The following is a 19,793-nucleotide window of genomic DNA, read 5'->3' on the forward strand; positions in this document are numbered from 1 at the left end:
CCAGCTAGTTAATGGATTCAGCTGATGTTCTATTCTACCAGCTAGTTAATGGATTCAGCTGATGTTCTATTCTACCAGCTAGTTAATGGATTCAGCTGATGTTCTATTCTACCAGCTAGTTAATGGATTCAGCTGATGTTCTATTCTACCAGCTAGTTAATGGATTCAGCTGGTGTTCCAGATCTAAACCTCTCGAATCAAACGGCTAGAATGAAGCCCAGCAGTATTTGGGGTCGCCGAGGGCCAGAGATGGGAGCCACTGACCATTTTCTTTAGTTGGGGTTGGGGTTACCCCATCTTCTGCCCAACTCACCGTGGGGCAGGTCGTCTCCTGCCGGGCTGTGAGAGTAGGACGGGGTGGGGGTTGCACCTCCTTTCTCATCCAGGGGGAAGCCGGGGTAGAGGAGGTCCTGGTAGAGCTGGGACATCTGCTGCAGTGGAACCGCTCCTGGGACTGCCTGGGACGGGACAGGCTGGTGGTGGGGCGGAGGAGGCGAGGGCTGGAAGTGGGGGTGATACGACGGGTGAGGAGGATGGGACTGTTGAGAGGGCGGATGGGACTGTTGAGAGGGCGGATGGGACTGTTGAGAGGGCGGATGGGCCGGGGAGTCGGGCCGAGCCTGTGGGTGCTGAGGTGGAGCGGGCTGGACCTCCATCTGACACTGGGTGCTGGAGGCCTGGGTATGGAGAGACGGATGGGACTGGGAGGGGGACAGAGAGGGGTGTGGGACGTGTGAGGGTTGGGCAGGGTGGCCTTGGGGATGGAGATGCGGCTGGCCGACTGAAGGCTGGAAGAGAGCAGCGACAGAGGCGGCAAGAGATGCCTGGGGGGCATGGTTAAGGTAGGAGGCTCCTGGAGCAGGGTGAGAGGATTGGGCCTGGGCTGCCTCAGGGTGGTGCTGGGCCTGGGGCGGGTACTGGTAGTGGAAGTGAGAGAGGGGGAGCTGGGGCAAAGAGGCCTGGGAGAATGAGGTCTGGGGGGACGAGGCCTGGGGCAGAGTGGCCTGGGACAAAGAAGGCTGGCCCTGGACATAGGGCAGAGCAGCCTGGGGCAAAGCGGTCTGGGTATGATGCACAGAGACCTGGGAGAAAGAAGTCTGGGTCTGGGAGAGAGAGGCCTGGGCTTCAGGCAAAGGGACCTGAGAGAAAAAAGTCTGGGTCTGGGGAAGGGAGAGCTGAGCTTCGGGCAAAGAGGCCTGGGAGAAAGAGGACTGGGTCTGGGGGACAAAGGTCTGGGGGAAAGAGGCCTGAGGCAGAGCAGCCTGGGACGAAGACATCTGGATCTGGGGGTAAGGCACAGAGACCTGGGACAACGAAGTCTGGGTCTGGGAGAGGGAGGCCTGGGCTTCGGGCAAAGACACCTGAGACAAAGACCTCTGGGTCTGGGTATGAGGCACAGAGACCTGGGACAAAGAACTCTGGGTGTGGGAGAGGGAGGCCTGTGCCTGGGACAAAGAAGTCTGGGTCTGTGGAAGAGCGACCTGGGGCAAAGAAGTCTGGACCTGGATATGGGACAGAGCCGCCTGGGGCAAAGTGGTGTGGGTCTGGGGCAGAGAGGCCTGGGCATGGGGGAGAAAGGTCTGGACCTGGTGCGTATGAGATGCAGAAGCAGTCAGGGTGCCTCTGGTTTTCGGCAAAATACCGAATACATCTGAAAAAAAAAAAAAAATCGTGAGAGTGAGGTAGAGATGAGAGTACCGAGTCAGACCAGGAATAACGTTTCCAGCAGCTAAGCTAATCACTTTAGTCGTCACCAAAATTTTAAAATGTCCAAAAAATTTACTGCTGCAGCACTTAAAGCATATATGGTATTCATGTTACATCACCACACGGCCATCTTGGTAGGAAAATAACAGGTGATAGTATTAAATTACCAGGTGATTAGAATCAAACAAGTGGTGGTGAATGCAGCTTGTTACAACGTTTTTCCATATATTTCCAGACTTTCCTCATCTGTGTCTCTTTCAAATGTCTTTACTCAGTAGTAGAAACACCAAGTAAAATGTCTTACCAGGGGGGTAGGCTGGAGATGGCAGCGCCTCACGGACAGGAGGAGCACGGAGAGAGGATGAGGAGACCTGGGTTGCCTCACGGCCTGGAGGAGCGTGATGGAGAGAGGATGAGGAGGAGAACTGGGTTGCCCCACATACTGGAGGAGCATGACGGAGGGAGGATGAGGAGACCTGGGTTGCCTCACGGACTGGAGGAGCATGACGGAGAGAGGATGAAGAGACCTGGGTTGTCTCACGGACTGGAGGACCATGACGGAGGGAGGATGAAGAGACCTGGGTTGTCTCACGGACTGGAGGACCATGACGGAGGGAGGATGAGGAGACCTGGGTTGTCTCACAGACTGGAGGACCATGACGGAGGGAGGATGAAGAGACCTGGGTTGTCTCACGGACTGGAGGACCATGACGGAGGGAGGATGAGGAGACCTGTGTTGTCTCACGGACTGGAGGACCATGACGGAGAGAGGATGAGGAGACTTGGGTTGCCTCACGGACTGGAGGACCATGACGGAGGGAGGATGAGGAGACCTGGTTTGCCTCATGGACTGGAGGAGCATGATGGAGAGAGGAGGAGGAGGAGACCTGGGTTTCCTCGCGGACTGGAGGAGCGTGATGGAGAGAGGATGAGGAGGAGACCTGGGCCGAGGAGGAGGGACTGGCGGCGCGAGGGAGCGAGGACAGGGGGAGGAAGCCCTTCGCCGTCAGCGGAGAGGGAGCGATGGGAGCGATGAAGGTGGGAGGTGAGACCGAAGAGGACGGGGAAGGAGGCGACACGGATGGATTGGGAGGAAGAGAAGAAGAAGAAGGGATGGCAGGTTTAGGAGCAGAGGGAGGAGAGGCAGGGGGTAGGGCGGGGGTGACGAGGGAGAGGAGAGAGGCGGAGGAGGGGACGGACTGGGGCGTGACGCCGACGGCTACAGAAGCATAGGACTGAGGAGGAGCGCTTGTTTTGGCACGTGGGGCAGCACAGGCCGGCGGGGACGCTGCGGTAGCGCGGGCCTCCGAGGCACAGTGAGGAGCGGCGGTCGCGCTCGGGGCGGCACAGGTGGGCGGAGCAATGGAAGCGGCCGACAGAGCCGGGGGAGCTTTCACCGGCAGGCCTGAAGCCGAGGTAGAAGGCGCAGTGTTCAGGTTTGGCGTCGGAGCCTTGAGCGTGCCCGGCCACATTCCACATGCATCAGAATCCATGGCGCGGGCGGCGGCGGGCTTCGGGGTGGGATCGGTGGCGGTGGGCGAGGCAGGAAGTGTGGGGCTGGCACGTGTAGCAGCAGCAGCAGCAGCAGCAGTGGTCATAGTAGTGGGTGCAGTAGCAGCAGTAGTGGTTGCAAGTGGCGGGGTGGAGGACTCGGGTCTGTCGCCAGCAGGAGATACAGCTCCGAGGTCTTCCACTGGACTCTTCTGCAAAAAGCAAGCAAAGAAGAACAGGTCACTGTCGCCGTCACGATCTTCTTAGGAATGCCCGCGGATCGCAATTAAAATCTTAGAACATCGGACATTTTTGATACATCTCAAAAGAACTGAACACGTGGTTCATTTCTGTCTTGTTTCTGACTGAACCGATCATTTAATCACTGACCGATCCATCATCTGATTGATTTCGTGTTTAGATGATGTTAGCTAGCTAACCATAGTATCTGGTCAGCTAACCAACACTGTCTTGTTATGCTTGTGAATCAGGGCGATACAAATAAACTTGGCTTGTACAAAACTGATTAGCAAACTAGCGAACATATCTACTAGGGCTGTCAATCGATTAAAATATTTAATCGCGATTAATCGCATGATTTTCATAGTTAACTCACGATTAATCGCAAATTAATCGCATTTTTTAATCTGTTCTAAATCTACCTTAAACCGAGGTAGGCTACCTTAAACCTGAGAGCTTTGTGCAAAGATGCACTGTTGTATTAATATGGGTAGCTATTATCATTAGTAGGCTATGGGTAAGTATTTGGCCATTGGTAATATTGTTATTATTGCTACTAGTTATTGGGAATACACATCTCTCAGGCTGCACTGTGTGAAGTTAATTGGTGCTATCCTCTACATCTCTCCAGCCACAGACAGGAGAAGCTGCGTGCATGCTCTCTCCCCCCTCTCTCTTTCTCTCTCGGTATCTCTCTCTCTCGCATTCCCGTTCTCCGTCGGTCCCTCTCTCACTGCCTGTCTGTCTCGCTCGCTTTCTCTGCCTCTCTCTCTCTCCCTCTCTGTCCCCCCCCCCCCCCCCCCCGCCCCCCCGTTCTCCGTCTGTCTCTCACTCTCTCTGCCACGGTGAGACGAGACAGACGGGGAGAGCTGACGCGCTCACTCTCTCTCTCACCCAAAATGCAGGACATCTTTCTCAATTTGAAGCTGAACTTGCCAATATACCCATTTTATTCGTCCTTTTCTGCTCACGGAGCTTTGTTTCTGCTTGATATCAACGTTAATGCTTCCTGATTTCCAAAACTACGGCGCGGACCAAGGCTCAAACATCACAGAACGTGCATGCGTTAATTGCGCGTCAAAAAAATTAGTGGCGTTAATAGGAACGATAGTTAACGTGCGATTAACGCGTTAATGCTGACAGCCCTAATATCTACTAGTAGCTAGCATAGAGACAGTTTACTAGACAAGCAGGGCCTGAAATTAACACCCGCCAAGCGCCAATGGCGACTAGATTTTGCGTTTGGCGAAGTGACGATCAGGGGTCTGTTCGCCACGTGGCGAGTAATGTTTTCACCATCGCACTTTGGTGTTGCGGCTTCTCCTCTCCTCTTAGAATTATCATCATGAATTAGTAGTATTAATGTTACTGTTAGTGATAGTAGATGTACGTATACGTGACTGAAAAGGCAATTTATTATTTTGGCCGGTAAAAAATATGCTTGGCCGGTGGATTTTTTCCATCTACCCGCCACTTGGCCGGTGAGTCAAAAAGTTAATTTCGGGCCCTGTAGACAAGACATTATTAGCAAAAAGCACATTCTCTCACATTCAACATTTCTGAATTCTCCCCATTTCCACTTTTAAAATAAAAATGTATCACAACAATAACTGTGGTCAGATTCTGACCTTCACTCATTTGGAATAAAGAAAGCTCTGTGTGTGTGTGTGTGTGTGTGTGTGTGTGTGTGTGTGTGTGTGTGTGTGTGTGTGTGTGTGTGTGTGTGTGTGTGTGTGTGTGTGTGTGTGTGTGTGTGTGTGTGTGTGTGTGTGTGTGTGTGTGTGTGTGTCAGTGTTTGAACGTACAGTGTTTCTCTGAGATCTTTTCCTCTCTCCCTTCCTCCTCCCTCCTTCACTCTGGTTGGAAAGCTGGGTCTGTGGGGGGAAATACAATATTTACTCTATTTATTCATACATGATTATTCATTTTAGACATAAGAGATTCAGTGCAGCATCATCCATGATGAAAAAGTGTAAATGTCACATCATACAAATATTTGGGTAGTTTTTTTGACAACCATCTTAACACATTGAGTGCCAGCCCTTTTTTCAATGCTGTGGGTAGCTTGTGCCAGGCCGTTTTTTGAGGATTCTGGCTCATTTTAGAAGAGCCGAGGATTCTTTTCTGCTTGGAGTTTGTGAACACGAAGTTCACAAAAGTACTAATAGAATGTGTGCTTTCTCTGTCTCTGAGTTAGTTTGCAGAGTTAGTAGTTATGTAGATATTAGCCGTTGAGTACAGCATGGTTTCAGCTGTCTGAGAGTGAAAGTTGAGATAATCGCAGTTTTGTGAAATTCAATCAAACAGGCAGAACAGTCACTTTAACCATTTCTTTTTGGCATCAGTGAGAGATCAGACATCCAAACAATGTTCCGAACGCCCTCTCCTTCAACTCCTCCCTCCGTGGGCGTGTCTAGTGGCTTTCAGCCTGCGTTTGTCAGAAGCGAGTGCTCGCTGCAGCCTCGCTCCCTGGCAGGCAGCGAGTACGAGCAGCCTCCCTCCCCGCCTACAGTATGAGAATGAGGCTCGTTCGTTTCTGGGTTTTCGGAATGCGTGCGATTCTGGCCTTTCTGCGGGCGTTTCAAAGTGTGTTTTACCTATAATATATTATGCAAATTTGCAATCCCCCGTGTGCTGCTGCTGGCGCGGGCCGAGAGCGGCGAGTCTGGTGACTGATGACTGTAAAATCGGCAAGCCATTTCCTTGTGAATGGAGGAAGCACCCGCCTGAGGCTGCTGTTTTTTGCTCGGATTCCTCTCTGTCGGGAGGGCACTGTCCCCACTTAGCTGGTCGGTAAAATAGATTATACACATTCTCTTCCTCCAATTCTGCTATAGGAGGCGTAAAAGGGGTTGATCGATGTCCCACCGTCAAAAAAAAAAAATGTTTATGTAAGCCGAGATATCTCGTCTATGGCACTCAACGTGTTAACACATTGACTGCCAGCCGTTTTTTTTTTGCTGTAGGTAGCTTCTGCCAAGCCGTTTTTTGAGGATTCTGGCTCATTTTACAAGAGCCGAGGATTCTTTTCTGCTTGGAGTTTGTGAACACAAAGTTCACAAAAGTACTAATAGAATGTGTGCTTTCTCTGTCTAAAAGAGTTAGTTTGTAGAGTTAGTAGTTATGTAGATATTAGCCGTTGAGTACAGCATGGTTTCAGCGTCTGAGAGTGAAAGCTGAGATAATCGCAGTTTTGTGAAATTCAATCAAACAGGCAGAACAGTCACTTTAACCATTTATTTTTGGCATCAGTGAGAGATCAGACATCCAAACAATATAGTTCCGAACGCCCTCTCCTTCAAACTCCTCCCCCCGTGGGCGTGTCTGGTGGCTTTCAGCCTGCGTTTGTCACAAGCGAGTGCTCTGCTGCTGCTGCGAGTTTGAGCAGCTTCCCTCCCTGGCAGCGAGTGTGGATAGGGCTCACTCGTCTCTTGGGTTTGAGAGCCCCGATGAAGCCCCGTGCGACTCTAGGCTTTATGCTGCCCACCCAGTCCATTTCTGGAACCCCCCACCGCCGTGCGCCCGTGCGCAGCAGCGCGAAAGCGTCCCCGCCTACAGTATGAGAATGAGGCTCGTTCGTTTCTGGGTTTTCGGAATGCGTCCGATTCTGGCCTTTCTGCGGGTGTTTCAAAGTGTGTTTCACCCATAATCTATTATGCAAATTTGCAATCCCCCACGCCAGCACCCAGGCACCGCTCTCCGCTCTCGGTGTGCTGCTCTGCTGGCGCGGCCGCTCTCGGGCGAGTCTGGTGACTGATGACTGTAAAATCGCCAAGCCATTTCCTTGAGAATGGCTTCATCCCGCGGCTGTTTTTGGTTGGCTTTCTCTCTGTCGGGGGAGCACTGTCGCCACTTAGTTGGTCGGTAAAATAGATTATACACATTCAATACTTCCAATATTTTTATAGGAGACGTGGGGAGCATTGATCCACGTAGCACCGTCAAAAAAAAAAATATATATTTTTTGACGTCTCAACTCGTCATTGGCAGTGAACGGTTGGATTGTGTTTGACGAGTCAACTCGCCATTGGCAGTGAACGTGTTAAAGTCGAGCTGAACCCAAAGATGACTTTTCTTTTCTTTTAGTTCAAATACCTGGGTATGCAGTGCACCTATTTAATAATGTATGCAAACAAAATCACAAACATCTAATTTCTTTAGTTTTTCACACTTTTTCACATCAAAAGTTCATATTTTTCAAGATTTCATTGATAACAGTAATTGACAGTTTGCTGACGTCACCTAGTACTATCAAATTTCTACCCCATTTCAACCAATCATATCACGACATGCAGCTGTCAATCAAATCTTCATTTCAGGATAATTTTCTCTTCCAAATGAAGGGGAAAATGGCACCTAGTGCCTGTCATCTGGCCGAGTTTCTAGCCCATAAACAAACTACTAACTTGAGCAATTATGCAAACTAAATCAAATGGTAATGTCTAAGAATGCAAAGAAATGTAACTGGCTGGTTAAAACACGCATTTGAGGAATATTATTTACATTTATAACGATAATGGCACGCGCCTCCGAGCCTGACAGCCTCCCTGGCTGTCTCTCTGAGATTCCAGGCGGGCGTGCAGCACCCATGCATCGGATTGTCCGCTCGTTCCGCACGAAGCCAGTGGCTGCCTGGTACTCTGCGGATTCCACTCGCAACACGCTGAATCCCACCCGATTTGGGGGTGGAACACGCCAGGATTGGCCGATGCCAAAGCCAGTCGACAGAATTGTCAAATCAAATCATCGACACCGTATATGGTCCGCCTCTCAATTTGTTTTCAGTCTGAAACGGACTCAGATGCACGTGACGAACGGGTTCACCTCGACTTTAAGTTTGATGTCAACACTGAGGCTATTGTAAAAGCGCGGGCAACAGAGAATTCACCTTCTCCACAAACTACATTCTTTCTCTCAAGCCTGTCATATTCAACTTTTATTGAGAGCCTCAGTAGCGGCGAGATGGGGTTTCATATTTGAGATATTTTTGGTGGGGATTCATTTCTATGTTGTTTGTTTAATAATAGTAATAATTTCAGTCTGTAAAAAGTCTCTCACTGATTTCAATTCGACATCTCGCTTGTAGTAGCGTGACTCGTCGGAGCCAGACCACCTGGACCAGCCCGGCCCATTCAAATATCTGAAAATGACGAACCCAACCCAACGGCCAGTTTAATGTAATAATGTCTCCAGGCTCAGGATGAGTGCCGCAGAGCTCTCCAAGGTGTCCAAACTCTGTCTCTCCCCTCTCTCTCTCTTTCTTTCGCTCTCTCTTTCACACACATACGCACGCGACAGTTGTACTTCTTTCATGTTGTTAGGAGTTCTTTCTGCCTCGTCTGCGTTACAAACTCTAAATAGCTATTATTGGTCTTTCTCCAATTAATCCAAGGTCTTCAAAAGGAGGTAGCAGGTAGGCCTACAGAAACACTGGTCTTATTCTTTCCCATTTCTTTTAATTACCTCATGCTCTCTCAATTGGTCACGTGACAATAAAGTTGACAAATAGCCTCGATCACAGTCCATTAACAGACAATGTGCGATGGGATTAGTTTATAGACACTTCAAATAATACCTAGAGTGAATAATCCTTCCTAAATGTTTCTTTTGAGGCACATAGGCTCCTCCTTTGAAGCCTTTCTTTACTCCACCATGTAGGCTATAGAGAGCCCCAGGGATGACGTATTTTTTGTAGTCAGAACGCGGAAGTCCCGGACTTCCTGGTTCTTCACTGTTTCTGTCTATGGGATTTTTGAATGGGTTTTTGCCGCGATGCTTCAAATAAGGTCTCTGGGCAAAGCAAGCTTAATCAAACTCGAACCAGAGTTCAGCCGGATAATCTTCACATGAGGACCACTTTCATGAGTTTTGAAGCGTAAATGCGAGCCCTAGAAGTAAAAAGCTCATGCTAAGCTAATCCAGAACTACACAGTGTCGCATAGGCTTCCACATCACGTCAGCACTCAACCTGGACTGTTGTTGATGTGTGCACTGATTACCCCGGGCTGAACGGGGCTGAACCAGGTGAGGGAAAGAGAATTTCCGTGTTCGTCCTTTGAAGTGGTGACGTTATTGACGTATAATATCCCCGTCGACTCAGTGTAGTCTCATTTAGCCGTTTGCTAGCTAGCCGCCCTTTTAACGGCACATAAAAGCTTCAAAACTCATAAAAGTGGCCCTCATGTGTGAAGATGATATTACTAAACACTGGTTCGCGTTTGATTAAGCTTGCGTTGCCCAGAGAGATTATTAGAAGCATCGCGCCAAAAACCCATTCAAAAATCCCATAGGCAAAAACAGTGAAGAACCAGGAGTGTTAGCATCGATGATTTCCGGACTCGTTCCTGGGGCTCTCTATGGTAGAGAGAGTGCAGCAGGTGTTGTCGGCTTCAGACTTGCAGACTCGCCTTGTCTGTCTGACTGTGTACGGGTGCATCTCTCTCTGTGTGTGTGTGTGTGTGTGTGTGTGTGTGTGTGTGTGTGTGTGTGTGTGTGTGTGTGTGTGTGTGTGTGTGTGTGTGTGTGTGAGAGAGACAGAGTTCACGTCTTTAATAAAGGGTTAGTCTGCGACTCTGTGTGTTTCACTTCTCTAAGTTACTTGCTTTGTCACGTTCTGAGCCTGCCCCGCCCACACCCGCAATATATTTTCCAAATTTGCCAACCCAGACCGCCTGCGGGGCGGGTCAGCCCATGGGACGTGGCGGGTTCTGGGTAGCCCGCGCATCACTACAAGCCGCCATGGACTTTCAGTTTGAAATCGGAGGCTTTCGTCATACGCGGGCATTGACGTCTACAGATGTATCCGATGAAGGGGATCGAACGGGTGGCCTTCTGAGTACGGGACAGTCTCGCTGACCACCGGGGCCCAAGTGCGAGTGCTGCTCCACTCACCCCGAGGGCGGGGAAGCTGTGCTCGTCTCGGAGCTGCATCGCCACCAGGGCCACGTTCCTCTCCTCCTCCTCTCTGGCCAAGCGCTCCTTGTCCGTCAGCCCGAACAACTCTGCTGTGCTCATGGGCTGCTTCCTGTACACACACACACACACACACACACACACACACACACACACACACACACACACACACACACACACACACACACACACACAGGAAGTACAACTTCAAAACAAGAGAAAACAAGACATCTGTTGGTGTGTTTGTCGTCAGACTGCGGCGTGAAACACTGACCGGCCGCCTCGCGTCCCTCCCTGCTCGTCTGTGGTGGCGTGCGGGGGCCAGGAGTGCTGCTTCTGCACGTGCCCAGTGGCGCCCGGCCCCGGCTTCCCTCTCACTCTGCCTCGACCGCCCTCCACCCACTCTGAGAGAGAGACAGAGGGAGAGAGAGAGAGAGATATATTAGTAATTACTGTTACTGCTTGCTTGCCACTGTTTAAAGATGTATTTATTTTCATTTTTTGGGGGGGGGGGTATTTTACCTTTATGGATAGGTCAGTAAGCAGACAGGAGAGGTGGGTTTAGAGAGAGGGGCTGACATGCGGTAAAGGACCCTACGCGGCACCAGTGATGTCATCTTGTGCATGAATGACATCACTGGCCCACAACTCAAATCAACTCAATAACTGTCAAAAGGAAATCAACTGATATACTACTGATCTTGTAATGACACAAAGCTTGTTGAAAATCACCAGTGGTCCTTTAAGCACTTTCAATCTAGTCTATTTTCTAAAACTTTCACAGCCTTGATTATTATATTATTTTTTCCTCAAACATTGAAGGATTTCAGGGACCCGTGGGAACCCTGATATAGGTAGTTGGCATGGTGTGTGTGTGTGTGTGTGTGTGTACCAGCTCCATGCCCGTTGCTGATTCTCTTGTCTCCAGTTGACTTGCTGACCACTGTCTTCCAGGAGTTGGGGTCTTCACTGGGGGGGCGCAGGTTCCACAGGGGGACCATTTGTCTGCACACAATACACACACTTACTGTAACATCTCTCTCTCTCATCTCTCTCTGACACACACACACACACACACACACACACACACACACACACACACACACACACACACACACACACACACACAGAAAAAATGTAGGAGTGGTGGTGTGACCTACTTCCTGTCCAGTTCCTCGATGTAAACTAGCGCCGGGCCGTTGTCAGGCGACACCTCCTTGATGATGGCGTTGTAGCGCCGCCCACCATTCTCAAAACAAACCTACAGGAGACAGAGTCAGACAGACAGACAGAGAGACAGAGTCAGACAGACAGAGAGTCAGACAGACAGAGAGTCAGACAGAGAGTCAGACAGACAGACAGACAGAGTCAGACAGACAGAGAGTCAGACAGACAGACAGACAGACAAACACATGTGACAGACAGACAGACAGACGGACAGACCTGGCAGCGGTCTCCTGCCTTGAAGTGCATCCCAGCAGCGATACAGAAGTCCATCTTCTGTTGTGCTGAGAGGAAGACAGAGAGGAAACTTCATCACCCTCAACTAGTGGTCGGCCCATTCATCATCAGGCCAACTGATGTAGGCATCAGCAGATGAGGCGATAAACACAACATGCAGACACCTTCGTCTGTGTGATAAACACAACATGCAGACACCTTCGTCTGTGTGATAAACACAACATGCAGACACCTTCGTCTGTGTGATAAACACAACATGCAGACACCTTCGTCTGTGTGATAAACACAACATGCAGACACCTTCGTCTGTGTGATAAACACAACATGCAGACACCTTCGTCTGTGTGATAAACACAACATGCAGACACCTTCGTCTGTGTGATAAACACAACATGCAGACACCTTCGTCTGTGTGATAAACACAACATGCAGACACCTTCGTCTGTGTGATAAACACAACATGCAGACACCTTCGTCTGTGTGATAAACACAACATGCAGACACCTTCGTCTCTGTGGCTGCTGTGGAACCATGTGAGCATGCACCCTTGTGTCAATTTCACCATTCTACAATAAAGAAGATACTGTTGTGAATTCTAACTATCTAGCAAACTCACCCATAAACTATACAATGGCACAGTTCCTGCTCTATCTACATGTATCTTGTTCGATCCGGCCCAATCAAAGACCTCACAGACAATCTCTCACACATCCTGTGACATCATCTCTCATATCCTGTGACATCATCTCTCATATCCTGTGACATCATCTCTCAGCCTGCAATGAGACTACTTAGAGGACAACGCCCTAATAAGTGCATTTCTGTTAGCGATGCACCGATCGTACATTTTTTCACTTCCGATCCGATTCCGATACCTGAATTTGGATATCTGCCAATACTGATATTATGCCGATACCAATATTTTTTTGAATATATAGTATAGGCAAAGATTTGGCCAATTAAAGATTTTTTTTTTTTTATATACCTTGCAAAAAGCAGACAAAATTAAGAAAATATACAAGGCAAAGAAGGATACCATTATACATGGACAAATTACAGCCCGCGCTGGAATTGCGCAAAAAAAAAAAAAAAAAAAAAATCCAATTCCGATCCGTGAATCCGTGAATAGACGAATCCAAACTGCCAATATCGGCACCCAATACCAATATTGGATCGGATCGGCCCCATCCCTAATTTCTGTATCTGTCTGCATTGTACTGTTAGAAGAACATCATACATGAGCATGTCTTTATCTGTCATTGATGTCCTTCCTTAGTCAGCAGCATGAGGGTAACAGCTCCTCTCTTTTGACTGTATCTAAGCCCTGGCCTCTGTCTGGGCCAGTTGACGAAACATTGTGCCAGCCTTAAGCTATACTCTGTATTCCTCCTAGGGATGGGCATTTCTAGCAAAAACACTATTCGAAATTCGCTGGCCAAAGTCGACTTTTAATCGAAATTCGAAAATTAAAATTAAAATGTAAAAATTTTTTAAAATGTTTTCTTTTTTTTTTTTTTGTGAGTGAAATGTTGCATTGTCTCCCCTGATTCTAAGTCTAAGGCTTTATTACCGTAAATTCCGGACTATAAGCCGCGGCTTTTTTCCCGTTTTTTGGCCCCTGCGGCTTATATAACGGTGCGTCTTATCTATGGATTTTTTCAGAAAAAAAAAAAAAAAAAAAAAAAATCTCTCTTTTTTAGCACTCTTTCTAACTATAAATCCACTTCTGTTTTAATTTCCTCTCTTGCCCTCTTTTCACCACACCGCGGACACTGTGTGCACTGTAAAAATAAACAACGGTGGTGTTGTGTTATGTTGTTTTGTTGAAATGTTACGGTAATACGGTAAATGGGAGCTTCCTCAAACAGCCATCTCTTTCCCGACAATCCCCTCTGTGCGTGACCACTTACATATGGTAATTACGGTAAGCAAACGGCCACAAGCCCATCAACTCCCTCCCCCGACTACCAGGAGAAAATCACAAACTTCGGCGAATTCACACAAAGGAAGATCAAGGAATATTCCATCGAACCGGAGCAGATCATAAATATGGATGAAGTGCCTTTGACGTTCGACCTGCCACTCACTCGGACTGTTAACAAGAAGCGCCCTGGAGGATTCTTTCACCAAAAAAAAGCTTTGCTCGTTCTCGACAGCATGAGAACGAGCAGTAGATGATCATGAGGTGGTTTTTCAGACGTGTCGATATAGCAGTTTATCGCAAAAGTGTAATGGAAACACATTTTTCGCATTTGCACGTCATGTGACCCATATTATCCCTTGGAAAAGGAGCGGAAAATAAGTTTGGTAAGTAAGGTTCGATAGCCGTGTCAAAACCTCCGCAGCAAGTGGAAAACTTTGAAGCAACGCTACCTAGCAGAAAGACGAGTGTTGTGCAAAAGCGTAGCCGGGCAAATTAGATAATGTTTAATGGCAGAAATCGGTCCATGGTGACAGCAGGCTGCCTGTGTGCGCGCATTTGGCACAGCGGCGAGATGAGAGGATGAAAAGCACACACTGGTGCGGTGGTGCTGTCTGAAGTGAATACAGTGACTGTGAGTAGGCTAATACATTGCACACGTTTCAGGTGCAATTATAGAACCAAATCAGCCTTTTCCCCCCTCCATCTCTAAATCGGACCAGTTGTAGGCTATTAGGCTACCTTTTTTCCTCTGCCTGTCGCGCTGACTGCATTCACGCAGCCAGCAACATTTTGCGACTCATTTTCTTTTGAATTGATAATCAGGCTCGTTTATATGCATTGTAACTTCATGTTGGGATTTCCATTGACCATTGGTTGGATTTGAGCATGCAGGGGACGGGATATGGGGCAGATCCCCGTGCGTAATCACTGTGGCAGCTGCTGCAACGGGGAATCACTCAAACGCAACTTCAATGGAAACGCCTACAAGTCGCAATTGTACATTGTCGAAGTTGTAGAAATATCGCAATTCTTTTGCGAAAAACTGTAATGGAAACACAGCTATAGATGAAGAGGAGTTCGTTGGTTTTGAGTGACAATGAAGGAGAGAGGAGAGTGGTTGACGAAGCCACCCTGAACCTGTTCGTTTCCGACACTGAAGATGAGGACTTTGGTGGTTTCAGTACGCAGGAAGAAGAGGAAGACGAGCATTAGTGACTTGACTTCTCTGGTTACAGGTTTGCTGCACATATAGCCTATTGTTGTGTGATTTTGTCTGGGGATTAGTGACCTGACTTTTGTTTTGTTTTGTTGAAATGTTAATAAATGGGAGCTTCCCCAAACAGCCATCGCTTTCCCGACATTCCTCTCTGTGCACGAACCCTTTCATATGGTAATTAAACATCAAAACACCCGCGGCTTATAGACCGGTGCGGCTTATAGAAGAAAAAAATAGTCAATTTTGGTCCCGCGGCTTATACACCGGTGCGTCTTATAGTCCGGAATTTACGGTAATTAATAGAAAAAGCTTCTGCTGTGGATTTTTAGCTCAAACAAGCATTGCACCACTGAAGTAAAGAACATGTTACATGACATTGACATTTTCAAAAATAAAAAACAGTTTTGACAATCATGAGTGGTTCATTAAATATTTAGTCGGCTCAGGTCTGAGTGCCAAAGGGGTGCCAAAGTCACCCCCTCTCCCTCTTCATGGGATTTCATCCGCCATTCATTTTTCCATAAAGCTTGCTTAAAATGCTTATAAAAATTGTTTTGCTTGCTCAAACCAAGCGATTCGACTATACTTAGAATCAGGGGAGACAATGCAACATTTCACTCACAAAAAAAAATATATATATATATATATATATATATATTTTTTTTTTTTTGAATTTCGACTTTCAATAATAAAAGTCGACCTTGATAATAACGATTATTCGAAAATTCGAAATTCGATGCCCATCCCTAATTCCTCCGCTTGCAAGCTACTACTCATCTGAGACCAACCTCTCACTCCAGAAACTATTTTACATCAGATCCTTCTAGACGACAGTGGAGGGAGCTGTGGAACAGTGGGAACTGTGCTAATGCTGGATGTAACGTTAACCGAGAGAAAATGATACGGCTTAAATTCCTAGCTTTCAAAGAACAACAACAATAAGTGGGCTTACGTTAACAGGAGTCCGAAAGGCAATCTGGGAACGCAGAGTCTATTTTTATTTGAAAAAAGGACTCTGGGACAAGCCCTACCTTTTTTTCTGGTTTCCTGTACAGCGCGCCTCTCCTACCCACTTCCTTTTCCGCGTCCGTGCTCCACTGTTTACAGTCTGAATAGCAACTTGCGCCGCGACTTTGGCGATACTACTAGTAGTATCTACACCTCCAGTAATTTTCCACTGTTGTTGTGGGATGAGTTGTGTTCTATGCGGTGTGTTTTTGCGTTAACGTTATTAGCGAATAGCCGAAACGGATGCGGAAAAGGAAGTGATGGTGGCAGGAGAGGCACACGCTGTACAGGAAGCCGGGAAAAAAGGTAGGGCTGTCCCAGAGTCTATTTTTCAAATAAAAATAGACTCTGGGTTCCCAGATTGTCCGAAAGGTAGTGTTGCGTAATCAACGTTTTGGGCATCTAGCGAACATTGTGCACTTGTGTGCGTGTGTCTCTCTCCCTCTGCACACGCATGTGTGTGTGTGTGTGCTTCAAATACACCAGTGGTTCTCAATTTTGGGAGGATTCAGTCCCCCCTTCCCCTGATTTCTGAATCCAAGTACCCCCTTTACCCGACTAGAACATTTTGCTTAGAAAACGGCAAGAGAAAACTATAGACGGTTTTCACCAGAGCGCAACCCCACAGCACTTTTTCTCAGCATTCGGCAAACTGCAGAAATATTCACTCGACATCGTTACTTTTGTTTTCACTGCTCAGCTGTATAGACGGTTTGCACGGAATGGTCAGTCCTGCACTTGAATGTTTTTTTTTCTTTTATGTCCATAGCAAACACTGCAACAGGAAGTGAGCGGGGGTTCAATTTAGAATGTTTTTGTTGTCAAGTTAAAACTGTCTATAGCATGTGATGCAATGAATGAATGATAACCAACCCTTTGAAGATATATAACATTACAAAATAAGAAATGGAGTGAAAGAGTTGCATTTGGTGCCTCCTGTCCTGAGCAGATTTATTTTTATGTTTTATTTATTTTCATGATTTATTCTGACATTTTTCCATATTCCCCCTTCTCTCAAGTAACCCCCTGCAGTACATCCACGTACCCCTAGAGGTACGCATACCCCAGCAGGGTTTCCGTTGCCCCGTAATTGCAGGACATTGACCTTTAAAATTCATCAAAAACCTGTCAATTAAAATCTGCATGACACCGTGTCCTGTAAATTATCCCCCCCGAGTCCCGATGCTATTAATTATTGTAACCCCGGGTTAAACCCCCTAGTCAAGAATATTGACCTGTCACTTGATAGTTTGGTAACACTATAGTTGCTAGTACGGCTCGTCTTTAGCTGCTTCTGATTGATCCGTTTAGAGAGGTACATCACGTTTCTCTCAAATGCTATTGGCTAATGGGGCAGCTGGGCGGGACTGAGTGTTGGGATTTTGACAGTGCAGTGAGGTTTGTGTTGCGCTCGCTGCTGTGCACTGGGGCACTGATATAGACGGATACTGTGGCTAATGCTGCTAGCGGCTAACGTTAAGTTACTTTACATGGCAGTAAAGTAATGAACCACTGAATGACCAAATTCATTTAACTTTTAACCATTTCGAGTAACACTGTTTCCATACGGACCCCCAGCGTTGGTTCGTTGTTTATAACGTGACTGTATTTATAACGTTTATAACGTACTCCGGTTTCCAGTTTATAATTCGGGTCTGAATACAGCCGTGCTGAGGGGTTGTGGCTATTGCGCAACACACAGGTGAAAACCGTCTATATCGCGTGTGTTTTCCTCTTAACTTAGTGGGTAGCTACCCAAAGCAAACCAAGTCTACTATTTTCTAGTACTCTTATTAGCCTGACTCATTTGTAATAAGTGTGTTTGTACGGAGGCTAGTGTTTTCTGCCTGCTTGCTAACGTGGACGCACGGATCTATTATATTATCGGGACGCTAGTGTTTTCCGCCTGGACGAGACGACCAGCTGGACCATCGCCACACCACATAGCGCAGCGTAGGTTTTTAAGCTCAATAAACACAGATTTAATGTGTCCTGAATTCATACCATTTGTCCTTTATTTGAAATCTTAAAGGACACGATGTCCTGCAGCTGTGAGTGCTAGCGGAAACGCTGTAGCCCAGATTGGGAACCACTGAAATATGTTCAATGAGAGATCGTAGCGGATTTGCAGGACAGAAGCTCCACTCTGTCACATTGTTGTTGTCAGTCACCTCGAGTCACTTGGTAGATGATATGAGCCCCGACAGCGAGACTGCGCATACTCGAACGTTAACTCGGCGCGTCGGCTGCGGTACACGTCCAAAACACTAGGTGGCTTGTGGTACACTTACGTCCGTTAGATATGACGTTATCGTGTCGTTTACCAAGAACTTGCAAGGATGTCGGTGGGGGGACATTTTATTGTCCCTCTATTTCAAAACTCATTCCGGTGAGCCTGCAGAAGGCTTTGCTAGATGAGGGACAAGCACTGTTAAATGATTTCCTCATTCCTCACAACAACTACGTCAGCGGATATGTGCGCGGCCCAAGGCAACGGCCACTCACAGCTCTCGTGCTGGTCACGTCACTTCCGCGTTGACGCCGCGGAGTCACATTTTCGAGGAGCTGCGCGGCCCCCTCCGCCGAGCTGCGCCGATAGGACGCCCAGCTGCGGCGCGACCCCCACGGCGCAGTCAGCGCCGGCGATTTCGCGTGAGCATAATTTGCGCTTTAAGAATATTGAGGCCAACATGGCGTTTGACCGTTCCTGCTGATTTGAAGGCAAGACACGAGAGAAAACGCGCCCTCATCAGCCTTGAATTGTGCCTATACAAGACCCCCGCAATCCAGCCTCGCGTAGCAACAGGCTGGCGGTTTACCGCACAAATGAATAAGAAATGTTCATTTAAGTTCAGCAAAGTTGTGTTTCATTAAATTGTTGGATTTTGTCAGATGCAAGAAAAACAAAATAAAAACATAATATCGGCATTATCTATCACTGCTCTCTAAATATCGGCATTTCGCCATTGAAAGAAACGCTCGACCACTACCACAGTCCAATCAGAACGAAGATCATTCGGTGTGTGTGCACACGCGTGCGTGTGTGTGTGTGCGTGCGCGTGTGCATGCGTGCGCATGTGTGTGTGCAGACTGTGCACGCGTGCGTGTGTGTGCGTGTATGTGTCTGTGTGCATGTGTGCGTGTGAGTGTGTGTGTGTGTGTGTGCACACGCGTGCGTGCGTGTGTGTTTGCGTGTGTGTGTGCATGCGTGCAAGTGTGTGTGTGCGTGCGTGCCTCACCTCTCTTGCTTTTGATCCAGACGTCGTACTCAATGTTCCTGAGCAGCGTCGGGTTCAGAGAGCGCCTGACTCTCTCAGGCAGAGTGCGGCTCCGCCCACGGCCCTGAGACACACACACACACACACACACACACACACACACAAACACACACACACCATTACCACACTGCAACTCATATCACAACTAGGGATGCAGCGGTATACCGTTTGAAGGTATACCGCGGTTTGAAAACGTCACGGTATCAAAACCACTAAAATTTGCTGTCATACCTTCCCCACAGTATCAGCTGTTTCCCCAAAACAAAGTGCCCAGGTCGCTTGCAGAGTGCAGCTTACGTGGCCCCTCCCCCTGGCTGCATGCCTACCTAGACTAGAGCACAGTAGAGAGGAGCCGCAAGGACCCCCCTGAACTTTCCCCCATCTAAAAAGACGACGTCGGCTGTATGGGAATATTTCGGCTATTGTAAAAACACAAATGGTCCGCGATACCGTGAAACCGTGGTATTTTTGCCCAAGGTTATCATACCGTCAAAAACTCATACCGTTGCATCCCTAATCACAACATGTACTAAATGTGTAGTCGGGTGTGTAGAGC

At 47.9% G+C, this 19,793-nt stretch overlaps 1 protein-coding gene across 1 annotated transcript in view; it reads right to left on the minus strand.

The window, feature by feature from the left end:
• The window catches only part of otud4 (OTU deubiquitinase 4), a 45,780-nt gene that overhangs the window by 10,192 nt on the left and 15,795 nt on the right, over window positions 1-19,793 (minus strand). Inside the window, exons 9-17 of the mRNA XM_083640281.1 lie at window positions 19,199-19,301; window positions 11,794-11,858; window positions 11,511-11,611; window positions 11,243-11,355; window positions 10,625-10,754; window positions 10,330-10,462; window positions 5,244-5,312; window positions 2,012-3,410; window positions 314-1,651 (exon numbers count right to left, since the gene is read on the minus strand). Coding sequence (XP_083496407.1) covers window positions 314-1,651; window positions 2,012-3,410; window positions 5,244-5,312; window positions 10,330-10,462; window positions 10,625-10,754; window positions 11,243-11,355; window positions 11,511-11,611; window positions 11,794-11,858; window positions 19,199-19,301 — 3,451 coding nt within the window. The remainder of the gene's footprint in view (window positions 1-313; window positions 1,652-2,011; window positions 3,411-5,243; window positions 5,313-10,329; window positions 10,463-10,624; window positions 10,755-11,242; window positions 11,356-11,510; window positions 11,612-11,793; window positions 11,859-19,198; window positions 19,302-19,793) is intronic.

The sequence above is a fragment of the Poromitra crassiceps genome, assembly GCF_964638095.1.
Source record: "Poromitra crassiceps genome assembly, chromosome: 7".
In the NCBI taxonomy this organism is placed as follows: domain Eukaryota; kingdom Metazoa; phylum Chordata; class Actinopteri; order Beryciformes; family Melamphaidae; genus Poromitra; species Poromitra crassiceps.